At 38.4% G+C, this 26,000-nt stretch overlaps 1 protein-coding gene across 1 annotated transcript; it reads left to right on the top strand.

Annotated features, from left to right (window-relative positions):
* Positions 1–706: 706 nt before the first annotated feature.
* On the top strand, positions 707–23,445 carry chrna9a (cholinergic receptor, nicotinic, alpha 9a). The gene is made up of 5 exons (XM_051928544.1): positions 707–788; positions 2,299–2,477; positions 2,705–2,859; positions 18,777–19,309; positions 22,488–23,445. The coding sequence occupies exons 1-5, from the start codon at positions 707–709 to the stop codon at positions 23,063–23,065; spliced, it is 1,527 nt and encodes a 508-aa protein (XP_051784504.1). The 3' UTR covers positions 23,066–23,445.
* The last annotated feature ends 2,555 nt before the right edge of the window (positions 23,446–26,000 follow it).

Genomic DNA, 26,000 nt, shown 5'->3' with positions numbered 1-26,000 from the left:
GCAGGAAACTGGACAAGCCAGTTGTAAGTGAAGAATACAATTCCATAATGTCAGGTGTCAATCAACTGGATCAGACACTGGAGTCATACGCCTACAGACAACAAAATAGTAATACAGCGTATATCATCATGTGCATGAGGTTGCACTGACCAACGGCTACATATTGTACAAACAGTCAAACAGAGATAGTTCGTTGATTGCTGCCAATTTCCGCAAGAAGGTGGTCGACGGCTTGCTGTACCTACTGTGAAGCACGGAAGGCCATCACAAAGAGCACTTCTAGAAAGGCTCACCGAGTGCCATTTTTTTGCCACTTTCAATGACAAGAGGTACAAATCAGATTGTGTTGTGTGCAGCAACATACGCCTGAAACAGTGGCATCAGGGTAAAACATACTGCAAACTATGTAATGTGGCAATGCACGTCATTGGCTGCATCGAACGTTACCATACGTTGCAAGACTACGCTATGTAACAGGTATGTGAAAACACATACTATAGAGGCTCACGAAACATTAAAAACAGTGACATTTGTCAAAAATAAGTATTTTATGTTGATTTATATGCAAAACCATTGCTTTGTGTGCTTTTCAGAGTTTTTTGGAAAACATATTCAGCCTTGGGCCAAAAGAGAGAAAAAAATTAGCCCTCAAATAGTACATTTTAGGAAGTCATTGTGCACTGAGGAAATTCCTAAGAACTGGAAAATGGCAAATATCCCGTTCTATAAAAAGGATGACTGGGCAGATCTAAGCAACTATAGGCTAGTAAGCTTAATGTCCATTACAGGTAAATTAATGGAAGGAATTATTAAGAAAACAATTGAGCAACGCATGGCAAGAACAGGAGTTATACTGAACAGTCAGCATGGATTCATACAATGGAGGTTATGTTTTACTAATATGCTGGAATTCTAAGGGAAAGCAACAAAAGGATACGATCAATGTACTGCATGTGATATTAATTTTCTTGACTTTCAGAAAGCATTTGATAAGATGCTACACGAGAAGTTAGGTATCAAACAAAAAGAAGTGGAAGTTAAGTGTGATGTTTGTAGATGGATGCAAAATTGGCTCTGACACAGGAAGCAGAGGGTTATGGTGCAAGGAACCTTACAGAATTGCTGATGTTATGAGTGGTGTTCCACAAAGGTCAGTGTTAGGGCCGCTGCTATTTTTTAAAAATATATAAATGATTTCGATAGGAATATAAGTAACAAGCTGGTTAAGTTTGCAGATGATACCAAGATAGGTGGACTGGCTGATAATTTGGAATCTGTTAAATCATTACAGAAGGAATTGAAGAGCATACAGGCTTGGGTAGATTTGAGGCAGATGAAATTTAATGTCAGTAAATGTAAACTATTACATGTAGGGAGTAAAAATATTAGGTTTGAGTACACAACGGGAGGTCTGGAAATCAAAATATACGTTATGAGAAGGATTTAGGAGTCATAGTGAACTCAACACTATCAACTGCCAGACAGTGTTCAGAAGCCGTTAAGAATGTTAGGTTATATAGCGCTCTGATGTGTAGAGTACAAGTCCAAAGAGGTAATGATTAAGATATATAACGCCCTGGTTGGGCCTCATCTGGAGTACTGTGTACAGTTTTGGTCTTCAGGCTACAAAAGGTACATAGCAGTGCTAGAAAAACTCCAGAGTAGAGCAACTAGGATAATTCCAGGTCTACAGGGGATTCATTATAAGGAAAGATTAGAAGAGCTGAGCTTTTCTAGTATAAGCAAAAAGAGGAAAGTATAGAAAGGAAAATAAAGAAAGGAATTAGAACAGTGGATTAAAACCGTTACTTTAAAATGAGTTTATCAAGAACATTGGAACACATCTGGAAACATTTTAAGAGTATATTTTGCACAAATATTAGGAAGTTTTTTTACACAGAGAACCATAGACACATGGAATTAGTAGTGTGGTAGGCAGTAGGGCTTAAGGGACTTTCAAAGCTTGATGTTATTCTGGAAGAAATTAGTGGATTGGACTGGCAAGCTTTGTTGGGCTGAATGACAACAAATGTCAACATTTTTCTAATGTTTTAATGTTCTAATATACTTAAATTTCATAAGCATTAATTAGAGTAAACAACATAATTCTGAAGGAAAAGAAAGCTTATAGTTCATCAGTTCTCTCTATCCCTGGATGGGATAAACCTTCAAAAGTTCCAAAACATATGGGATCAAATGTTGTTCTAAATAATAAAAATGTGCTGATATGACAGTGTCTGTTAAAAAGTGAGAACAATATTAAATTGCCATAGGTCATTAAAATATTGATAAACTCAGTAATAAACTCTTTTTCTTGTTATATTTTTACAGTCACAGAATCTGCTCAAGGCAAATATGCTCAAATGTTGTTTCAGGACTTACTGGAAAATTATTCAAATGCCATCAGACCAGTTGAGGACACAGACAAAGCTTTAAATGTGACATTACAGGTCACGCTCTCACAAATCAAGGACATGGTAAGGCAAAAGCTTGCACAGGGAGGTACAATTAAGTGTTTTGGGGCAAAAAAAAAAGAAAGTAAGAGATCCCTGGTCGTACTTATTATTAACTTATTAGCTGATATCTTGCTAGACATATGCTGTCTTTTGTAATGTATAATTTTTGAATCAAGAGATTTACTTTAATGGATATTCTTGAAGACCGATATAAATGACTGCACCATTGTTGCAATTTTTGTTTCTAGGATGAAAGGAATCAAATTTTGACAGCTTACTTGTGGATTCGTCAAACATGGTATGATGCTTATCTCAAATGGGACAAAGAACAATACGATGGCCTTGATGCTATCAGAATCCCTAGCAACTTGGTATGGAGGCCTGATATTGTCTTGTACAACAAGTAAGTTAAAATAATCTAATTCATTTCATAAAGTCACTTTTCTCCACTTGAGGATATACTCTCCAAGAATTAAAAATTAGTGGTGCCCAGAATTAATTGTAACATTTGGGAGATCTGCAAGGCCAGGTATGCAGACTATTAGGTTTATATGCATTTGACCATCATAAAAGATACTTGCATATGACTCTCTGTAAATAGGTCTGAAACAAAAGGGATGGCAAGCTTAGCATATGGAACAAGTGATTCATTCCATGGAACTCTGGGGAAAGCTTTAGATATCTTCCAAAGGTGTGACTTCATTTCAGAATCTATTATGTTGTCCACCATTGACTATTTTGTTGACTACGTCTGAACAGGTGTTAAGTTTGAGTGACCTGAACAACTGTGGACTGACATCAGATAAACTGTAGTGATGAGTCCCATCTCTTCCCATAACTAAACACTACCATCTTCATATGTGGAAATAAGGCAGAAAACAATGCAGTTCTCAAATGGCACATTAGTAGAATAGCAAGTGTCATGGTGTGGGAGACTGACACATATGGTAGTAGGTTGCCTCAGCTGTTTGCAAGGGGAGATTGGACAACATAACAATATCTTAAGAAGATCCTTTCATGGCAGGCCTTCCTGCTACCATTTTAAAAGACGGCAATGATTTCTGATATTTGCCTACTAGCTCCCAAGGAGTCCTACACTGCATCAGTGCTCCTCCATGGAGATTATCTCCCAGCAGGAGTATATGGTTGATGCCTTTTTGGATGAACCAGGGGGCATCATTCAACATTTGAATAAAATGATGCCACAATGCTTAAATTATATTGTCAACCATTATCTATTGTTAATAATTCCTAAACGTAGTAAATTTAGGGTCAAAGCCTTATTGGGTTTTAGAATGGTTTTAACTCTGCATGTTGCCTGCTGTATATAATTCTTGTAAAGTGGACCATAAATATTGGACACAGAGTGTATTTAGAAAATGAACAAAAACACTTTTAATTGTATTTAGAATTTAAAAACACTTTTTTTTAAATTTACAGGTATCACTTTTGAGTAAAAACTTCATTATGAATAAATTTATGCTGTTCTGCCATATAATACAGAATGTCATCTGGTCTGCCTAAGACGTTAAGCTTCTTTCACACATGCATGGAGTTGAGAGGGATAGTATGGTAGCACTACTATGGATCATCATGACCAAAACACAATGAGATTAAGATACATCAGTGACTGAATGGAAAGGTTACACCTGTAATACAGCAATGGTCGAAGAGTGGTGATGGTGGCGGGTGACAGTGGGGGCGTACACAAAGGTCTGATTCTCGCTCTGATGCCAGTGAAATACAGAAGTTGTGGACTCGAGCTGCTGAAATTTTAATTCTTGTGCAGCAGATCAGGACAAAGTATCAATGTTACTTGATATGCTAACCCCTAATTACTGAACTAATTATTAAATAACATCAAATAATCTTTTTTTTTAATTTTGTAGAGTGACACCTTTTATTGGCTAACTAAAAAGATTACAATATGCAAGCTTTCGAGGCAACTCAGGCCCCTTCTTCAGGCAAGATGTAATACAGAAACTGGAGTTCCCTGTGTTTATATACACACTCTAGGACAAAAACAACATTGGTAAATCTTTAAATGAGAAATTTTAAATATATAAAATTAATAGATTCATTCAGGCCAAGGTTAATTTAACAAGAGAGAGAAGAACAATGTATGGTCAAGATCTCTGGATAAGATAACTGTCCAACAAAGTCTTTTGAAGTTTGTAATACTAGGGTGTTGTACCGTGTTAGCCATTATGAATGTAGAGAAAAGCCAAGCAAAATGACACCTTTTATTGGCTAACTAAAAAGAATTACAATATGCAAGCTTTCGAGGGCAACTCAGGCCCCTTCTTCAGGCAAGATGTCTTGCCTGAAGAAGGGACCTGAGTTGCCTCGAAAGCTTGCATATTGTAATCTTTTTAGTTAGCCAATAAAAGAAGTTTGTAATGAGTTTTTCAAAACAATGTGGGTCTGTAGACAGGTTGTCTGTCATTCTGAGAGATGTAAACAATCCTCATATCTGGCCATAAAACTCTTGTCTTTATTCAAGCCATGTTGTAATGTATTAAATTTTAGCATTAATTTTCTAAATTATAAGCATAGCTGTCTAGCAGTGGTGTAACTTTCATTTTGTGGCCATAAGCACACTAATTGCCACAACATGGACATGTTAATTTAAATCAGAGGTGGTTTTAGTACATTCACATCTGTTACTTAGGCAGGTCATCGTACCTAATCTGCTCCCGTGACATACCTGTTACACTTATGTCTCTCAGCTTCTTGAGTTCCTGCCATAGTATTGTGAGCTTTGGACTGTTATTTTAAAAGAATGGTGGGGCATTAGCAAAATACTTTTTTTTTTATGCCTATCATAAATATCTTGCAGACTTTAATTACTCCATACCAGAAGTTCTCAGCACAAATATTGGTGACAAAAGCTTAGCTCTGCTTCTTCATGTCAGACAGCAGTCTCATATAATATTTTTACAAACGCCTATGTGGGAATTTCCTTAATAAAGGAAGCTGCACCTTCAATATAACCCCAGGTTTTCCCCTTTTACATACTTTGGGTTTCTTATCATCATGCTAATCATAGCTAGACTGGAAATAGGCTGTCCCGTGTTCAGTGTGAAGTAAGTTTATCTCTCATAGATTCGGAGTAATTAAGATAAAAGAAATAAGACCTAAATCATGAGAACCTTGATTTAAATGTAGAATATGTTTGCCAGAGGGTGCCTCAGAAATAGCTGATTCAAGGGCAGCAGAATGTGAAAATAAAAACCCGAGGACTGACAGAAAGCAATGAAATTTCTTTATGTTGACACATTGCACCAGAAAGGTCTAATGTGGGGCCAAAGTGCTTAGAAACATCATTGACTAAACAGAAATGCGAGGTCACAGAGGATGTGGTTCTAGGGACCATGAAAGGTAAGTCTGTCCTTGATCCTGATAGTCATTTAGAAAATGACTCCAAAAATAACTTTGTAAACTCATAAGATAAGGTTAGGACAAGCGCTCAACTGGCATGGAGTTAGAGGTGAAGAAGGCAAGTGAACACGCCACACAATCTGTTAGACAAGGGCAGAAAAAGGGGTTTAATCAGGCCCAGGACTGCTGTATGTTTGACTTCTTCTTTTTTATTCCCCATAATGTCCTTCACTTTGTATTTCATTAATTAAGCCATTTTATTTCAATGTTGGTTTTGGTTTGTGACATGGTCAGCTTCCACAGTTATTCTGTATAATGTGGGGAACAGCCCGGACACAGACAGGCAGACATTGTTTTAAGCACCACAACACGTTTATTTACATGACTATTTACAACGGTGAAACACACAACCCCCTTCACCCCAAAGTCCAGGCCTCTTTACACAATGCCTCTCTTCGTCACCTCCACTCCTCTCCACCGAGCTCTTGCCTTCTTCCTCCCGACTCCAGGAGGGAGGCGGCCCCTTTTATCCCCACCCGGACGTACTCCAGGTGTCTCCCAATGAGCTTCCACCGCCCCTTCCTGGTGTGGCGGAAGTACCGGCTGCGCACCCGGAAACACTCCGGGTGACCCTGGTCTTCTTCCCCCCAGCACTTCCGGGTGTGGCGGAAGTGCTGAGGGCCAGGGCTCCATAGGGCACCCCCAGGCGGTGACCACGGGCCCCTATAGGGTTGAGCTTCTAAGCTCCATTCCCATTGTCCCCAAAGCCACCAGGGTGGTCGCCCCTTCATGGTCTGGAGGAGGCATAAGCCCTCCTCTGGTCTTCCTGGGTGTCCCGGCTGGGTACCACCGCCAGCCACTCGCCACAATAAATATTTACAAGCCACAGGGAAGCCATTGACCAGAAGTACAGTTCACATACCACCACCTCGAATGTTACAGGGAACAACACTCTTGGAAGACCAAGAAATGTCATTGTTTCCTCTAAAGCTAAATTGTCTTGTCTCTTTGTAGTATAAATGAATGCTCCCACATGAATAGACTTTCAGCATTTATAACTATTATATTAATTGTATTTTTTATTTGTATTTGAAATTGAAGGCTAAAAGTGTGCTGAATATTTATTTATATATAAGCAATGCCCCATTCCACATATGTTCTAAAAGCACAAACAAGGTGGTGCATGAAAAAGTAGCCCAGTCTTTTAGTTTTAACAGTACTAAATGAATTACAAATGTTATATTACACTTGAAAAGTGCTGGGGCCTGTCCCAGTTAACTTAGGACACAAGGCAGAAACAAACCCATGAATAAACTGATCCATCATAGGGGGCACACACACACACACACACACACACACACACACACACACACACACAGTGGCCAATTTAGTGTCACCTATTCACATAACCTGCATATCTTTGGACAGTGGGAGGAAACCCACACAGACACAAAAAGAACATGCAAACTCCATGCATGGTTGAACTAGGATGTGAGGTAGCAGCGCTACCACTGTACTACCATGCTGCCTTCACTTGCAAAATTATTTTGTTATTTTATTATTGTTATTAAATGTTACTAAAGGCCCACTGCTAATACTGATTGGATGGTTTAGTGAGGTCCTTAGATTGGTCTTGCTGCAGTAGCACAGCGCCAAGAAGATGATCAAACTTGAATATCTAGGGAAAGTAAATGTTGTATTAAGGTTTCTATAGCTGAACCTGCAGAAAGATCATTACTGACGCTTCCCCTGATGTCGGTGAAGATCAAGGTCATGGCCCCATCTCTCACCCCAACTCCTGGACCATCTTGGACCCTCTTCCTCCTCTCTGGAGGATGAGGGCTGGATGGAAAGGCATCTGCCAAGAGTGAGAACCAAGTCCAGCGTACCTGCTCAATGCCCTCCCTGTCGGGTTTCCGCTCCAGACTCCTGCTAGGGTTCTCCCTCAGGCATGGCTGGATGCGTGGCCTGGAGAGGCCTGGGTGGCAGGCGCTACCAGCCCAGACCTCTTGTCCCATACAAGTAGGAACAGTCACCTCCCATAGGCCAACAGGGTTACCTGGGCACCTACTGTACCTGTCTGCTTCAGTGATGCGATTCAGTGATCCAGTGCACCTCTCCACCCCACCTGGGCCAAAGGGAGGACAAGTTTTCTATTCTCAAAGGTGGATTGGCTTTGAGTCTAAGGATCTCTGCTGGTATCTGGAAGGTTGTCGGTTTAATTCTCACTACTGCCAGAAGGGATTCTACTCCATTTGGCCCTAAAGCAAGACCCTTAAACCTGAAAATTGCTCCAGTAGCGCTGTATGATGGCTAACCCTGCACTATGACCCCCAAAGGATCATGTGAAAAGACAATTTCCCCCTCAGGGATTAATACAGTATACCAAAAAAAAGATAAAATGATCTCCATCGGAACAGACGCAAAGTTCCATGCAGTGTAACATATTCATGAAAACAGAAATGATCAAAAAACAATTTCCTGACAGCCAATGAAAGGTTTCTTTGTTTTAGTTTATTGCTAACAGAGCCAGAAGCATGGTACTTTTCACCAGTTGCTAAATTGTGCATTTCAGAGGAGCATTTTAAATGGCTCATGAATCCCTCAAGTGTTGAGCTGAAATGAGGCTGAAGTTACCTACTTATTTGCAGCTATTTATTAGGCTGGTTGCTTATTCTGAGGTACTTATTCACTCATAGCCAGCCACCAGCTTCTTATTTTTACAGCTTACAAAAAAACCCACTTACATATTCTATGTTGATAGCAAGACATAGTATTCTACAAGGTATACATTGACAAGGTATACATTGATCAATAATTAGGAAACATTAATATTTCACATTTTGACTCTTTGCAGGAATAAATAGGTTAAATTGTGTTGGGACACTTTAAATTTCACAGTTTTTTTGACAAGATACACGTTTCTTAAATTGCTGGTGAATTTTGCCTAGCCCAATGGAAGTACAGTAGTCAAAAACAGCATATCAAGTGTGAGTACAGTAAAGGGTTAAATAACATTGGACCGCTTTAATTTGCACAGGTTCGGGACAAGGCACATTCCCTTGCGAAACTGCAGCTGAGTTTTGCCCAATGAAAATGTACATGTCAAATTCACTGACAAATCTTTTAAAGCTATAAAGATGAAAATTGCTCAACATGATGTAACCTGTTTGAACTTATGCGGGATCAAAATTTGAAACATTGATATTTTCTATTTATTAGTACATTTTAATTATACGTATAATTATATATGTATATTTTGAACAACACTATAGCTTTGTTGTGATTCTACCTTAACACAAATTTCACAAAGTGAATGGTCTCAAAAATTAAAATCAGACATATACTCCCACACAAAAAGAGTAGGCCTCACCACTGCAAAGCAGCCTAGCCCCAAGCTTAAGATGCAGGCTTAGCATTTGCACAGGCCCAATAATTGGGCAAAGGCTTTAAAGTCAAAAATATCCACAACAAGAGAGGAGAAAACCATAAGATCTCAAAAGCAAAACTACATTTCTTTAATATGTAAAGATGTATTCATAATTAAAAAATGAGACAATGGAGAACACAGGCAGGACTAATGGAAATGGGAAACAAAAAGATTTGCCTAAAAGGCATCCCTGAAAGCAAATAAATCCAATGCAAAATCCAATAACAGTACCTTTAAATGAAAGCTAGACATTTACAAACTCAGGAATCCAAATATAAATTTAAAATCAAAGATAGATGCAATACCAAAGCAGCTATTTCATATACTACTGGTTCTTAAATAGTCCTGGGATGGTTTCCCAGTTACAGCGTCAGGTAGCCCCATCCCCACTTGGGTTAGCATAAAGTACACGAGATACATAACTTAAAGGACATTAAACATACTATGGTCATAGCACAATAATATTAAATAAATAAACAAAACAATATTCATAATTACATGATTCAAGACAAAATACATTAAAAAGAAGAAAAAAAGAAAAGACATCTGGGCCAGGGAGGATGTCCTCGACAAACAATAACAGTCTTTCTGTTAACATAGAATAAGTAAATAGCTTGCATAGGTTGTGTGAAAAAGTAGCTGGTGGCTGACTGTGAATGAATAAGTGGCTATGAATAAGTAGACTTTATCCCTGTAGCTGGCAGGAGGCTGTACAAAAAGCAAGTCCTATTTAGGTGAATCTGCTGCTAAAACCTGAGCAGGGCACCTTACTGTGCGCAGTGCCACTTTCATATGTGTCATCCTGCATTACCACATTCTAATAATACGCACGCTGTTATAATCTTTATTTATAGTTGTTTGGTTTCCTTTGAAAATGGTAAGATATTCATGACTTTTAAAACTGACTTTCATTTGTACAACGCTAGATGATGGAGTGAAAGAAATTGTATGAGTTCTGCAATGTCACGGCCTAGATTGCACAAAAAAGAGGAACAAGGGGAGTCTTCAAAGAAAACAACCTTGAAGAATGAAATAGAAAATAGACAAAATATTTGAATTTATAACAATAAATAAATCACTATGAAATTCAAAAAGCAAAGGCAAACATTATTTGACTAGTCCAGTGAAAACTGTATTACAGTAAAACTATATACATCTAACCCACAAGTGCTTACGTGAAACAAATGCAAAACGAAAAACACACATCACAATACAACTGAAGAAAATGGGCAAAGGAGAAGACAAGTTCTCATAGAATGTACAGATAAAGTTAGGACTGTTGTTGCAGAGCTACATCTACAGAGTTCTGGGTTTGAATCTTGACCTGCCCTGTGTGGGGTGTTTACATTTTCCCCATGTCTGTATGCAATTTTCTCAGTTAATTTAGTTTCTTCTCCCACATTCTAAATATTTGCAGAGCAGTGCATTTAATATGAGTGTGAATGTGTGTTTAAGTGTGTCCTATAAAGAAGTATGCAATTTTCTTGGTTAATTTAGTTTCTTCTCCCACATTCTAAATATTTGCAGAGCAGTGCATTTAATATGAGTGTGAATGTGTGTTTAAGTGTGTCCTATAAAGAAATACCATCCATTCTACACTAGGTTTCATTTCTGTCTTGTGCAAGTTGCTGTCAAGATAGACTCTATGCCTCTACACTGGATAAGAGCTGTGAAAATGGATAGATGGGCTAATCTTTGCCTTGTATAGGTAAAATTTTCATATTTCATTAAATCTAAGACATAAGGAATCGCATGGCCACCTAAGTAGTTTACACATTGTTTAGAACTTGTAAACTTTCCCTGTGAGGTATTATGTAGGCAGATTGCTGTTGATACAAAAGAGCCCCAGTAGCGTTTCTTGACACACTTCTGCTAAATAATTTGTTCACTAAAAGTACTCAGTGTCAGTGTGTCACAGAGAGAATGTGCAGCATTGTTCACAATGGCACTCAGTTTTGTTTTTATCCTCTCCTTTGCTACCTCAATGAATAATGACAGAACATTGTGGCTCTTTGGTGCAGCAAAAGTCAATAACCAGCTGCAGACAATTCTCTTGGCACCAACAAACAAACTTTTCCACCTGACTCCTATACTGTCTCATCCCCTTTATCAATATACCCCATAAGTGCAGAATCATCTGGGAATTTCTGCAAGTGGCATGACCTGCTGTTATATTTAAAGTCGGAGGTGTATAGAGTGAAGAACAGAGTCTACACAGGTTCCTCCAGGAATTTCTGAAGCAGTGTTGACACACTTGAGGAAATTCTTGAAAGAACCTCAGATATCTCTGTCCTTGTGCCCATTGAGTCCTATAGATGTGCATTTTTAAAGATCTGTGATCAGAGCAGCAGTAAACTCTATGCACCTTGCCTGTGCCAATGCAGCCAATCTACAGACAACATGCGGACAATGTTACCAACAAAAAGACACAACAGAGTTTTTTATATATAGGAAAGCATTTTAAATGGTAACCACCATATCAAATTGCTTTAAGTGAACAGTATCATATAACTCGAAATGCTCTTATATTATGAACACAGGCAGGTTGAATGACATGCTCGGAGTTACACAGAGAATGTGTGTGTCAGAACTTGCAGCTTTACAGTACGAAGTCTGACTCTTTGGCACACATGATTAGATTACACATCAACACTTTCAGAGTCTGTTTTATTTTAATCTGCTGAGTCTTTAAAATTAACACAATATAATTATGTCACATATTCTATATGTGAGTAGTCTACTTCCAAGGGAATCTCTTGCCTAATTTTTTAAAAACGTGAACAGTGGGGGTGAACATTAATAAAGAAAGTTGAACAATTATTTTATTAAATGAAATAGGCACAGTGGAGATTTTCTACAAAAAAGAGATGTAAGAACGCAGGGGTCAAAACAACACATCAGAACAGGCAATGAAGAACAAAGCAGTCAATGATTAGAAGAAAAAACGTATCTTACCTTTTAATGGTGGTTTAACTTGGAACAATCAGCTGTGAAGTTGGAAGGGTACCAAACAAGAGTCTCTGGTACCGCAAGGAGATGAGTAGGTTTGTTTTATCTGGCTGAGGTCTTGCCTGTCCAGCTGTGTCAAGGTGCCTTTGTTCAGAGAGAAGGTCCAAAGACTGGATGCCTCGATGACTTCCAACAACAAAGCACACTCATATTAACACATGAAGGCACAGTAGATAGAACCAGTAGTGTATAGCATCTCACTCAAATATTATTTACAAACTTTGCCCAATAATATAACCCCAAATATATCTTTTTCCCATTCTCTCTCTTGTTAACCCGGTTGTGTTTGGGCTTCAGGTACAGAATAATTTCTTCCTGGATGTTTATATTCCAAAAGCCTTGTTTGCAGGTTCTGTTAGTGTTCACAGCACTGATAAATATTTTAATATGCAAGTGTGAATGGCAGCTAAATCTGTCTATAAAATATGTAGCTCTGCAAAAAAAAAAGAATCATATAAACTGTATGTCCCTATAACTGTTTAAAGTATAAGCTAGAGTGGTGCAGTAGTAGCACTGCTGCCTTGCAGTTAGGAGATTATGGGTTCATGTCCTGTGTCCTCCCTGCATGGAGCGCTTTTGAGTATATAAAGAATTATTGTTATACTGACTATTATATTTGATGCACACCATCGAAAATGTCGAAAAATGGTGACTTTGGTGAACATCAAAACTCAGCTTAACAAGCTTGAGGGGCAGTTGTTTTGTAATTTCTTATCTAAAAATTGTATTTCACCATAAAACTCATGAAAGCTGCACGCGAATGGTGATCTTTTACCAGGAAACATGAAAAAAACAGACATTCGTAACTCCATTAAGCAGTTCAAAATGTACTTTTAACAATAATCAGACAAAATTAAGCACAATTACAAAATGTCATTTGTAAAGCAAGAGTACTTAGGATGTAACACAAAGTCAATGTCGTAGTTCTGATATCGCTTTAACATTACTAAAAAGGAGGAGGAGGATACATTTGACAAGACCTAAAGGTGTCCAGATCAAAAGATACTCTTGTTAAGAGGCTTTCAGAGTCAATTTACACGAGCAGTTAAGACGTCTCCTCCGGCTGGAATTCAGACAAGCTAAGTTTCCTTCTGCCTTTTTGTTTCTGGTAAAAAAGTTTGTCCGAGGTACCCTATCATGTGAGATCAGGCTCATCTTTCACAGTCGCTCCCAAACCTAATCATTAATTGTCCTCATGTCAATGGAGCTTAATGACAGAAGGTAGATCTTAATTAAGTGCATGAATATTTTAGACAGACTAAGCATGTAGATATTTTAGCCTACTGAAGGCTTTCTTTGGGAGTATATTCTCCAAGACAATGCAGTTTGGAGCCAAAATAAGACTCTTTTTTACTTGTTTCTTTGGCAAAGGCCCCAAATGGAGCATCTAAAAAATTAAACAACAAATATTGGTGTGTGAGTGTGTCCTACGATTGACTGATAGGTCGGCTGAATGAGCCTGGCTCCTTCTGGTTTAGATTTGTATGACCCAAAAGCTAGGAAAAGTGGGCTCCAAAAAAAAAGGTTTACTGCCTGTTTTTATTAAAACTTGTGTAGTTTTTCTTACTGCGGTGGGTTGGCACCCTGCCCGGGATTGGTTCCTGCCTTGTGCCCTGTGTTGGCTGGGATTGGCTCCAGCAGACCCCTGTGTTCGGATTCAGCGGGTTAGAAAATGGATGGATGGATAGTTTTCCTTAAGTGTGCTATATATTATAAACTGGGAAGGTTTGCATTTCCTCCTATATGGAGTTTACTTGTTCACATGGAATTCCAGCAAGTACTTAGGATTTCACCCTTAAACCTCTCATGCACTTGCATCGATGGGAAATTCTAATGTGGTGCTTTGTTTGTAAGAATTACTTTTTTTATCATCTCCCTCCTGAAGGTTACAACTACCAGGGTAGACTCCAGCTTTCCTCAGCCCTGACCAGGAAAAATTGTGTTTAGATAATAGATTTAATCTTATTTAAGGTTTCTGAGTCTTAAGACACTTGCAGATGGACTAACAGGGTTTATGAAAATCAGTCTGTAATGAGCAGAGTTCCTCTCTAAACCAATGCAAAAATATGACAATTGAAAAGTATAAGGATAATGGCCAAATGTCTATTCAGTAGTTTAATAAGGGGAAAATAACCAAAAATAAGAAATGTGAATTCAACAATTAAACTGCATAACTTACATTAGCACTGAGTCATTTTAAATATACAAATCAGTAAGTAGAGGACTCTAGCTCACATGAAGAATTCAAAATGAAAAGCATCTTCAATCCATCCATTTTCCAACCCGCTGAATCCGAACACAGGGTCACGGGGGTCTGCCGGAGCCAATCCCAGCCAACACAGGGCAGGAACCAATCCTGGGCAGGGTGCCAACCCACCGCAGGACACACACAAACACACCCACTAGGGCCAATTTAGAATCGCCAGTCCACCTAACCAGCAGGTCTTTGGAAGGAAACCCACGCAGACACAACGAGAACATGCAAACTCCACACAGGAAGGGCCTGGGAAGCGAACCCGGGTCCCCAGGTCTCCCAACTGCGAGGTAGCAGCGCTACCCACTGCGCTACTGTGCCACCCGAAAAGTATCTTAATAATTAGAAATAAAATTGAATCTACCACACAAACACATGGAGTCACTAAACAGTAAAATTATTGCAAGTGTAGAGGTTAGAGGGCAAGAGCACTTATTGATCGGGTGGGTCCAGCTACTGTGCCTGCAGTGTTTATTATGTTAACATAATCAATATGTGTCTCCTGTCTCAATGCTCTTTACACTATTGAAGAAGGCATGTGACAATCGAAATGGAAATATTTACATTTTGTAATTAACTATCTTACATTCAGTAACAATTAAGGCAAATGTTCAACTAATATGCTTGCACACAAACTTTCCTCCATCAGAATGATGCAAATAAAGTTTTCCTTTAACTGGATATTGAAGAGTTTTGTCCTTTTTGTTTCCTTATGGACTTCTTGATCAACAGGCTATACACCACAAGGAATGACAATAATAACGTAGCTATTACACAGTTTATTGTAAAGTTCCTTGACACACACATTGGTTCACTTCATTCTGTCTTCCTTTAACAAGAATTAAATTCTCTTCATTAAACATATTTTTGAATATATTGCAAAACAGAAATGTTTCAAAGTAATGCTCAAAATCTTGATTTCTTAATAAACACTATGTCAACCTCAGTTCGATCCAAAGTAAAATGAAGTATTGTGGAATATTATAAAAACACACACACATCTGGTGTGGATCTGACAAAGTTGTAAAATTCAAGTGTACTACACCCGCATGAAAACAGTGCAGTGAAATTGGCTGGAGACTCAGATTAGATAGCCACACTTGCCTCCTTGAATGTAAAATGAAATGCCTGCACTTCAAGATACTGTATTTACGACTTTTAAATTTATTGTTCTTAGGGAAATACTGATTGAGTAATGCAATTACCAAAATTCTACTTAAGTCTCTAACTGTATTTCTTCTACTTAAGTCTCTAACTGTATTATGCTTACAAGAATTTAAACTCTGATGCATTATACTGCTTTGTAACTGGGAAATGTAACCAGATTGCATAATATGTTCTTGAAATATTACTTCCAACCAATGAATGTAGCAAACACGCAACACAATACTGTATCACCCTTGCATTTAATAAAATATTACAGGGATTCATTCATGTGGAATGTTCCCTCACTCAAATCGCTCCCACTTTGCAAACTCCACGTTAAAGGAGAATTCAATCTGTGCATGTAGCTGGGTTCACTCTGGCTGCTCATTCAATAACACACAGTTACGTCCATAAGAATTTGGACAATGATACAATTTTCATAATTTTGGCTCTGTATACCACCAAAATGGATTTGAATGAATAAATAATTACATGATGCGTAGGCTTTCAGCAGTAACTCAACAGTTTTAACAGAAATATCGTATGAACCATTTAGGAATGGCAGACATTTTTATACATGGTTCTCCACTTTCATGAGTTCAAAAGTTTTTGGACATTTGACTGACAAGCTGTTCCTTGGCCAGGTTGGAGCAGTTCCCTCATTATTTCATTAACTATTAAACAGGTAGAATTTCTGGAATTGATACCAAGTGTGGAATTTGCATTTGGAAGCTGTCATTGTTAACTCTTAATATGAGGTTCAAAGAGCTGTTCGTGCAAGTAAAAGTTAAAACAGTCCATCATTAGGCTGAGAAAACAAAACAAACCCTTAAGAGAGATAGCAGAAACACGAGGAGTGATCAAATCAACCATCTGGTACTTTCTTAAAAAGATGGGATACACTGGTGAGCTCAGCAACACCAGAAGGTCTGGACAACCATGGAAGAGAACTGTGCCGGATGATCACAGAATTCTTTCCTTGGTGAAGATGAACCCCTTCAGGACATTTAGCCAAACCAAGAACACTCTCCGGGAGGTGGACCTATCATTGCCAAAGTCTACAATCAAGAGAAGACTTCATGAAAATACAGACTGACGGTTTACCACAAGGTGCAAACCAGTGCTAAACCTCAAAGTGGGAAGGACAGATTAGACTTTACCACAAAATTATTGTTAAACAAACCAGTCCAATTATGGAACGGTTTTCTTTGGACAAATGAAATTAAGATCAGTATGCACCAGAATGATGGACATAGAAGAGTATGGAGAGAAGAATGAATGGCTCATGATTTGCAGAATACAACATCATCTGTGAAACATGGTGGAGGCAGTGTTATGACATGGGCATGTATGACTGCCAATGGAAGTGGGTTGCTAATAGGACGACAGTTCATAGTACAGATGGACAATGAGACAGAACATACCGTGACAGCAAACCAAGTGCTTTTCAAGACAAAGAAGTATAATATTCTTAAAAGGCCAGGTCAATCAACTGACCTCAACCCAATTGGACATGCATTTTACTTACTGAAGACAATGGCAGAAAGTCCAACAAACAAGCAGCAGTTGAAGACAACTGCAGTTAAGGCCTGGAAAAGCATCAATGGGGTGGAAACCCAGCACTTGGAGATGGCAATGGGTTCCAGACTTCAGGCAGTCATTGACTGCAAAGGATTTTCAACCATGTATTGAAAATGTTCTTTATATTCGTGAATATGTTAGTTTGTCCACATAGTTCTGAGACCCTGAAAATGGAGGGACCTTGTATAAAAATGTCTGTTTTCTCTAAATGGATCATACAATGTTTATGTTAAAAGCCTTAAATTAAAACTTCCAGTCTACACTTCAATCACATCTTGATTGCTTCATTTCAAATCCATTGTGGTGGCGCACAGAGCCAAATGTATAAAAATTGTATCATTGTCTAAATACCTATGGACCTAACTGTACTTACAACACTTGAACCTTATCTCTGTCTGCATTTTCCTTGTTGTTTTCACCCTCCATGGCAAAATGAATATATGCACAGTATATTAAGTACAGTAATTTAAGTGCAATATTGATTCCTTAAAATCTGAGGTAGACATGTAACAGGTGAAAATGGGTTTGTTTTGATTATAGAAATGTTTCATAAAATGCTTAAATAAAGGTTTCTATTTTGAAAAATCCTAAGTGAAACATAGAGATGACTATTGCAGAGTCTGAGATCCCATATTTGGAACCTTGACATACCCAATGAACAATTCATACAGATAAGAGTTGTGCTGGATTTAATGAGCAATTTGGAATTATCAGATCGAGCCTGCCAATATTGAAATGCCTGATATTATAACTATTAGTCCATCACACCTTATTGAAAATTGACATTTTCACCCTCTCTTGCAAATTCAGCACAACAAAATGGATGACAAGGAAATGTTATAACAACAGTGTACAGAGTTTAAATGTCTGAAGGAGAAAAGCACTGACAGAGTCAGATGATGAATAAAGCCCTTTAAAGATAGGACACAGGCATCACTGAGCTTGAACCTTGATGTCCATGAAATGCTTCCACTAAAAGAAGCAAGTAAAGAATCTGTGGGCTCATCAGAGACAATCAAAGTGTGACAATCCTGGAATAAGGTAGTCAAGCAGGTTATACGCAGCTGACAAAAAGTTTGCCACAAGTGCATTTTCAAAATTTGGAATGTACTAATTCATATCTTTATTAAATAGTAAAATTAATATGAACATTTCACCTTGTATAGAGAGAGTTTGATAAGTTTAGAGAGGTGCTAGGAGTGCCACATGAAAACATGCGAGTCCAAGATGACATCTGTAAGTAAGCTCAGAGCAGATGTACAGTTTCCTGAATTGCTGGTGTGATGCTGATTTTGAGTTTCACCTCTGTTGATTGTGATCAAGCCAATGCTCATGTTACATATTCTACCCTTCATTTTGAACTGATTCAAAAATCAAATATCACTTTAATTTTTGCTAATGGGTATTTATGATTAAATGTTATTAAAATATTTGATTACACTTTTGCTGATGAGGTAAAATATACATTTTCTATTTAGCTAAAATGCTTAAATTCACAATTGTTATTTTTCTCCTGCAGAGCAGATGATGAATTTTCTGGACCTGTAGACACTAACGTTGTACTTCGATATGATGGGCAAATAACCTGGGACTCACCAGCTATAACAAAGAGCTCTTGTGTTGTTGATGTAGCCTACTTTCCATTTGATTACCAACAGTGCAATCTGACCTTTGGCTCATGGACATACAACGGTAATCAAATAGATATTACTATGGAAATGGATAGTGGAGACCTGTCTGACTTTGTAGAGAATGTAGAGTGGGAGGTCCACGGAATGCCAGCTGCCAAGAATGTCATCATGTATGGCTGCTGTTCTGATCCTTACCCTGACATTACCTACACTTTGCTACTCAAACGGCGGTCATCTTTTTACATTTTTAACCTTCTTATTCCCTGTGTTATGATATCGTTCTTGGCACCATTGGGATTTTACCTGCCTGCAGACTCAGGGGAAAAAGTATCCCTGGGAGTAACTGTTCTTCTTGCACTGACAGTATTTCAACTTATGGTTGCCGAGAGCATGCCTCCTTCTGAGAGTGTTCCACTGATAGGTAAGCCTATTATGTTGCCTTTAGACAATTTATGCGAAATTAAGTAAATATTTAATAACATAAAGCTAAGTCTTATAAAGAACACTGCACAGAACTACATTTCACATAGATATGTAAAAATACAAAGTGGGAGATTCTGAGGAAAACGGACAAATATAAGCAACGTGTAAATAATCTCATAGAATGGCCACATCCCACTTTGCCTTAAAAATTGTAGTCCTAATGTAGTCCAATATTTTAATATTAAACACAACATTACTGTTAATACTGTGAATCACATTCCCACATAGGGCTATGAGAAAAAAAATGTGAAACCTTTGGAGTTTGCTGGATTCCAATGGATAATCCTAAATGTGATCTGGGGGGTATTTTTCGTATGTGGATTACTCGTTTAACTGGATGTAATTGTTGACGATTTGGCCTGATCCTGGATCTGTCGGTTTTTTGAAGCTCTTGCTGGATGTGTTGTCATAGCAGCACATCCAAATCCTTAAACCTGCTCGGAGCAGGTTTGTTCTATATAAACAAGGATTAGCTCACACACTTAATCAGTGTCCATGTGTGGAACTCATTCAGTCATAACTTCACTGTTCATGAATGAGCGATCAATTGATATCGGTACGCAAATTATAAGAAGAGAATTTCATATAGAGAGAGTTTTGCGCGATTGGCAAGATCCTTTATTGCTCCCGGAGGAAATTCTTTTCGAAAGATACCGCTTTAGCCGAGGGGGAATATTGTACCTCAAAAATTTATTAGGACCTTATATTCGAAGTCAAACTCGGCGAAGTCGGGCTCTCACAACCACACAGACAGTATGCATTGCTTTGAGGTTTTTTGCAAGCGGCACTTTTTTTATATACTGTAGACGATGCGGAAAATCATCTAAAAGTGCAGTTTGCCAGGCAATTCGTAAAGTCTGTCTGGCTCTGAAATATTTCCTTCAGGTTTTCATAGTGTTTCCTGGACACCTGCGTGTGCAGACAATAAAAGAGGCGTTTCATGCCATTGCAGGTAGGTAATACACAAGTAAAAACACCCACAGTTCCATAAAGAATCTCACAATCAGCCTAACATTCTCATTACCCAGGATTTCCAAATGTGATTGGGGCACATGGGACTGATCAGAGTGGAGTTTGATTTGGAAAATGTACCTCCCCTCCTTATGAATAATCAGACACAGTGTCTTCATCAAATATTTGACCTTTGTCAATATCTCGTTGGTCAGACACAGGTTCTAGGGATATGACATTCCCTGCAACTGACCCAACAAAAAAAGAGGGCTATATGGAACATACCAATGGCACACATTGAGGACAAATATATGCAATGACCATCTACCTGAAATGAAGTGACCACTGCATCCTGCCACTGGTTCTGAGGAGGAGCTTCCCCCTGGAATGCCCTCAGAAACAGGGCGATGGGCATTTTGCTGGAGAGCCATCTCTTCTGCATGGGTTACGTCTGGACCGCATGGACCTCCACCTGTTTTTTGCTTGTCTGCCTTTTTATTAGCTTTAAAATTAATGTTCTTTACATTATATATAATTCTTTATGTCAACAATTCTTTAAATAGTTATATACCAATATTTACCAGTTTGAAGTATATTCTTGTACTTCACTTTAACCTGTTCCCATGTTCTCCTTGTGCTCACGTTTGATCTGGAATTATGACATATTAAATAATAATTAATCTAGGAAATGAAACACTGCATTCAGTAAGTACAATGCACACTACTTAGCGTTTAATTTGTCGGCCACTTTTTGCCAGCCGTCTTTTCTGGTTTGGGCTGCTTTTGCAGTGTTACCCCTTGTGCATATTAAATCTTGAAATTCTTCATGTCCTTCGAATAAAAGGTCTTGCTCCGCTTGTGTGGAAAAAAAAAATGCGCCCGTTCTTTTGTCATTTTGTTGCAGCCTATCAAAGATTTGCTGATCATGTTTTCTAGACTCAATATATATGGCTTTTCAATCAGCACGGGCGCGCGCATTCATCTCGGATGATTAGATCCAGCTAGACTAATCTAATACACGGTTGCGTTTGAAAATCCGACTTATCCAGGATGAGTGTCACCGGCATTAACTCATTCAAGATGAGGCATCTGATCTCGGATGATTTAAGCGACGTACGGAAAATACCCCCCTGATCTTTATCTAAGTCATAACAATAGGTACAGACAATCTATTTATTTACATGCACAAAACTCTACTCTTTTATATGTGTCTTCATTGAATATACTGTTTGAATGCCTTGAGTCAAACAAAGAGCATGCAGGTCAAAATTCTAAAAGTATATCAAGGCACAAGCACAGCAAAAACACAATTAACTCACCAACTCCAGAGCGCATTCACATTGAATTGCCAGGAACTGTGGAAGACTCTCTGGATTTATAGCATGGAGGGCAGTTCCTTGTGGTGAATTGGGAGATTCATCCACCCACAAAACACATTGGAACATAATAAAGACAGCTTAAATACATAGCCCAAACCAAAAATAAAGAATAATGCACATAAACATAAATAAAAAAATAGAAAATGACCATAAAATATTAGTCTGAACTCCAGCCAATGAAGGAAACCTGGAAGAGACATGACACTGACTAGCAACTTACTATTCTGATGTGGATGAGCTTGGGTGTAAGTGCCTATACCCTGTGATGAATTGGGATTATGTCAAACATTGTTTCCCAATGAGATATGTTTCTTTTTTCCTTGACCCTGAATATGAACATAATGGGTTCCTAAAATACAGATGAACAGAAGGGAGGATGGAATTCTCAATACTCATACTAAGATCAAAACATACAAAATAGTACGCTCCCTGTTAATGGGGTCTGGAATGAAAAGCAATATTGTACATTCACTCCTCCAACTATATCGAAAGCCTCCAATTAGAGTTGCAGTGGTTAGTCCATATACAACTCAGGTGCACATCTACTTGGATTGGACGACAACCTCCATCCATCCATCCATTTTCTAACCCGCTGAATCCGAACACAGGGTGACGACAACGTACTGTGAGATAAAGAACATTATGCATGACTCTAACTCATAGGCTTACTTTATTCATACATTACACATGACTCAACCTACAGGTTTATTTTACTCATTGTGCTGATGAATGTGTGTTCTCTCTATTTATAAGAAGTAACAAAAATCTCACCACTTTCTTTAACAGGCAAATATTACATAGCAACAATGACAATGATAACGGCTTCAACTGCTTTGACCATTTTTATCATGAATATTCACCATTGTGGGGCGGAGGCAAAACCAGTACCAAACTGGGCAAAACTAGTTATATTGGATTATATGTCCAAAATATTTTTTGTCTATGAAGTAGGAGAAAACTGCACCACCCCCCAAAAGGCAAAAACAAAAGATATAAAGTTTCATACTGAGGAGAATGGACATAGAAAAAGCAGGAAAAAGCAAGAGCTGAAGATGCAGGTGGAAGGCAGTAAAAAATATGACATCTGTGGTGTGGATGAGTCTAGTGGCCACTTGAATGGAGGAGTGAAGGAAACTGTGGACTGCGCAGAGAAAATGAACCTGTATATGTGCTCCTGTGCGCACCATGATGAGATTGCAAAGAATATCGAATATATTGCCAATTGCTTCCGGGAACAGAGGGCAACATGTGCAAAAGGTGCAGAATGGAAAAAAGTGGCCAAAGTGATGGACAGGTTCTTTATGTGGATATTTTTTATTATGGTCTTTTTGATGAGCATTTTGATAATTGGGAAAGCACCTTGACTCTTTTACATGGCACTTTAGCTTGGGAAATGTAATTGAGTTGCCTGACAATATTGGATATAGAGATGCACTTTTCACATCGGTAGTCTAAAACACAGTTGAGGTCTGCTAATAATGAGTTGAGAGTAACTTTACTTACTGATGAGATTATATTTCCAGTTCACCAAACTGAAGAATTCAAATGCTGCAGATACAAACACAATGACATGAAAATCTAATGCTCAGATACTGTGGCCAGCAATCAGCAAACTGGTCATGCCATGTTGGACTGACATTCAAGCCAGACAGAATGACACTTGACTATCACTCTGAAATGTATTTTTTTGGAATGTAATATCTTCCATATTGTATTTAAAACAAGGTGATGAATTTTTCATTCACTGTACCTTTTTCCATGGGGTTGAAAGTGTAAGTCATCACCGTACGAGCTTGAGCTTTGAATAAATAATACATTGGAAATGTGATAGCATATGAGAAAGATACAAAATAAGCTTATCAAATGCTTTGAAACAGATCAGCTCAAGTTTGTCTGGCAAGCAGTTAGCCAACGCATTTGTTGAGCTTGCTAAACTTTTTACTTAAACAGTTTTGACTTGTATCTCTGAATATTGGCTTCAAAAAACAGGGTCCTCAAAACAAGCAGAACATATTCTTGGAGGAAAGTGAATTCAGTTGTTTTGTGTGTCTAAAATATTTTTTTTCATTATCTAGTGAAAAGCAATGATAATCTATTATATCATTACAGAAGCAATCTAAAATATAGAAATCTGTGTCCTTTATTACTTCTGCTCCTGAGTTTTTGTAGCTTGTGAAAGGTGAAAAGGAAGAGTACAAGTAGGAAAACACAGCACAGAACAAGGATGGGGACCTGCAGGGCAGAAGCAAAAAGAGGAATCTTGTGCTGGCAGTAATGATGAAAGCTGTCATCCTAGTACAGGAGGGTGTCTGCCAGGAGGTGGTATGACTTAGTTATTGATAACAGTACCCAAAGAAGTTATTTAATGGATGAAGAAATAAAAGCATAGCTGGGGGTGATGGGCAAAAGAGTAAAAGTCCCCAATGTTAATAAGTGACAGCAGTGTGGTCCTTTGAGAAATATATGAACCTCTTCTATATATTACTTAATGCAGGTAGCCAGAAGTCTGTAGAAGCCTTTCCCTTAAAGGGTGCACTGAGGTACAGGAGTGCAGGGAAACCTGGGATCAGCATTGAGAGCTCTGGTTGGATGGTCCCATATTAGAGATATTCTGTGTGGGATTTTGAGGCGGGCAAGTTCTGGTTCTGGACTTTGCACATAAGGTCTAAGTGGTAGGAATTCTAATTTTTCAATTACAGTGTATTCTACTGTTCTCCCTTTGTTTAACCATCCTTGTCAGATGTCTTTATTTAATAAATGAACCCTTTTGTAAATTTTGACCTCTTTGGAATTATTTGGGGTAAAATTACACTATGAGACTTCTCAGTGGTGTCTACAAGTTTAACAATTATAAAATTAGATTATTTCTTAGTATCTTAAGCTAGGTTTTATTTGTCAAGAACCTAGACACCATCTCCCAGTGGAGTGTCTTTTGAGAACAGGTTGCATATTTTCCCAGTGTTTTCATGGATTTCCCTGGTTTTCTTCATGCTGTTAGATTAGGTTTTATGGTGAGTCACTGATGGCTTGGTGTAAGTAAGTGGAGATGTGTGTAATTCTTTGCCACTGACTCTCATCCTGGGACTGGTTTCTACGTTTTCAGAACATTAGAACAGTTTTGATGAGATCGGCCCATTCAAGCCAATAACACTCTTTATTCCTGTTTACCTACTTCTCCAAAATGACATAAAAACAAACTCTCTACGACACCACTGGGTAAATTTTTCCATATGTCTAGGGTTCCTTGTGTATAGCAAACCTCTAAAGCTCATGTGAAATGTGCCGTTTACAGATTCCATCTGGGTTCTCATGTTATTATTGAAAAACTCATTTAGAGTTAAAAACCTGGATCCACTGTATTAATTTCCTTCATAATTTTAAAAACTTCAGTCATATTACACCTTTAATATTTCCTCATAGCTCATACCTAGCAGTTTTTGAATTAGCCTGGTTGTTCTTCTCTGAACATTGCTCCAGAAGACTGGGCTTTTGTTTGGTAAAATGATGGCCAAAACTGCACACAATATTCCAAGAGAGGTCTCATAAGTGTTTTATATAGCTTAATCTTAACCTTCAATGTCATGTCCTCTATTTGTCATGTCAAATTAACCTTCATAATGGACACTTTATTTTCTATGAGCTGTATCCAGACAAAAATGGTAATGGGAGCACCTGAAATACCTGGGGGGTGAGAAGGCATGGTGTGATAAAGTACTAAAAATTCAACATGTAACAGAAGGTCTGACGTGTTAAATAAGGGACATTTCTGTTACCCTGTCACCACACCATATTCTTGTGAGCAACCATATCACATGCACTTCAGAAAAGGTAATCCACCTAAGTATATTCGGGCCTGGCCAGTACTTGGATGGGAGACCATCTAGGAAAAAGCTTGGGTTGCTGATAAAAAAGAAATGATGGCGAGACCAACAGGGGACTCTTACCCTGTGGTCTGAATGTGGATCTCAATGCCTAAGTGCAGTGATGGGGACACTGTGCTGTAAAAATGGCACTGTCCTTCAGATGAGATGTAAAATTGAGGTCCTGACTCTATGTGGTCATTAAAGATCCCTGACCCCATAAAGAATAGGGTTTATCCTGATATCCTGGCTAAACTGGCCACCACGGCCTCATCCATTTTGGCCCCCTAATCATCCCTTGTCTCTAATTGGCTATTTCTCGCACTACTTCACCAGCTAATAGCTAATGTTTGCTGAGTGTACTAGCTCAAAAATAGCTGCCATGATATCATCTAGGTGGATGCTACACTTTTGTGATGGTTGAAGTGGTTCCCCTGTG

The sequence above is a fragment of the Erpetoichthys calabaricus genome, chromosome 5 (assembly GCF_900747795.2).
Source record: "Erpetoichthys calabaricus chromosome 5, fErpCal1.3, whole genome shotgun sequence".
Lineage (NCBI taxonomy): Eukaryota > Metazoa > Chordata > Cladistia > Polypteriformes > Polypteridae > Erpetoichthys > Erpetoichthys calabaricus.
This window is presented reverse-complemented; position numbering and strand designations above follow the sequence as displayed.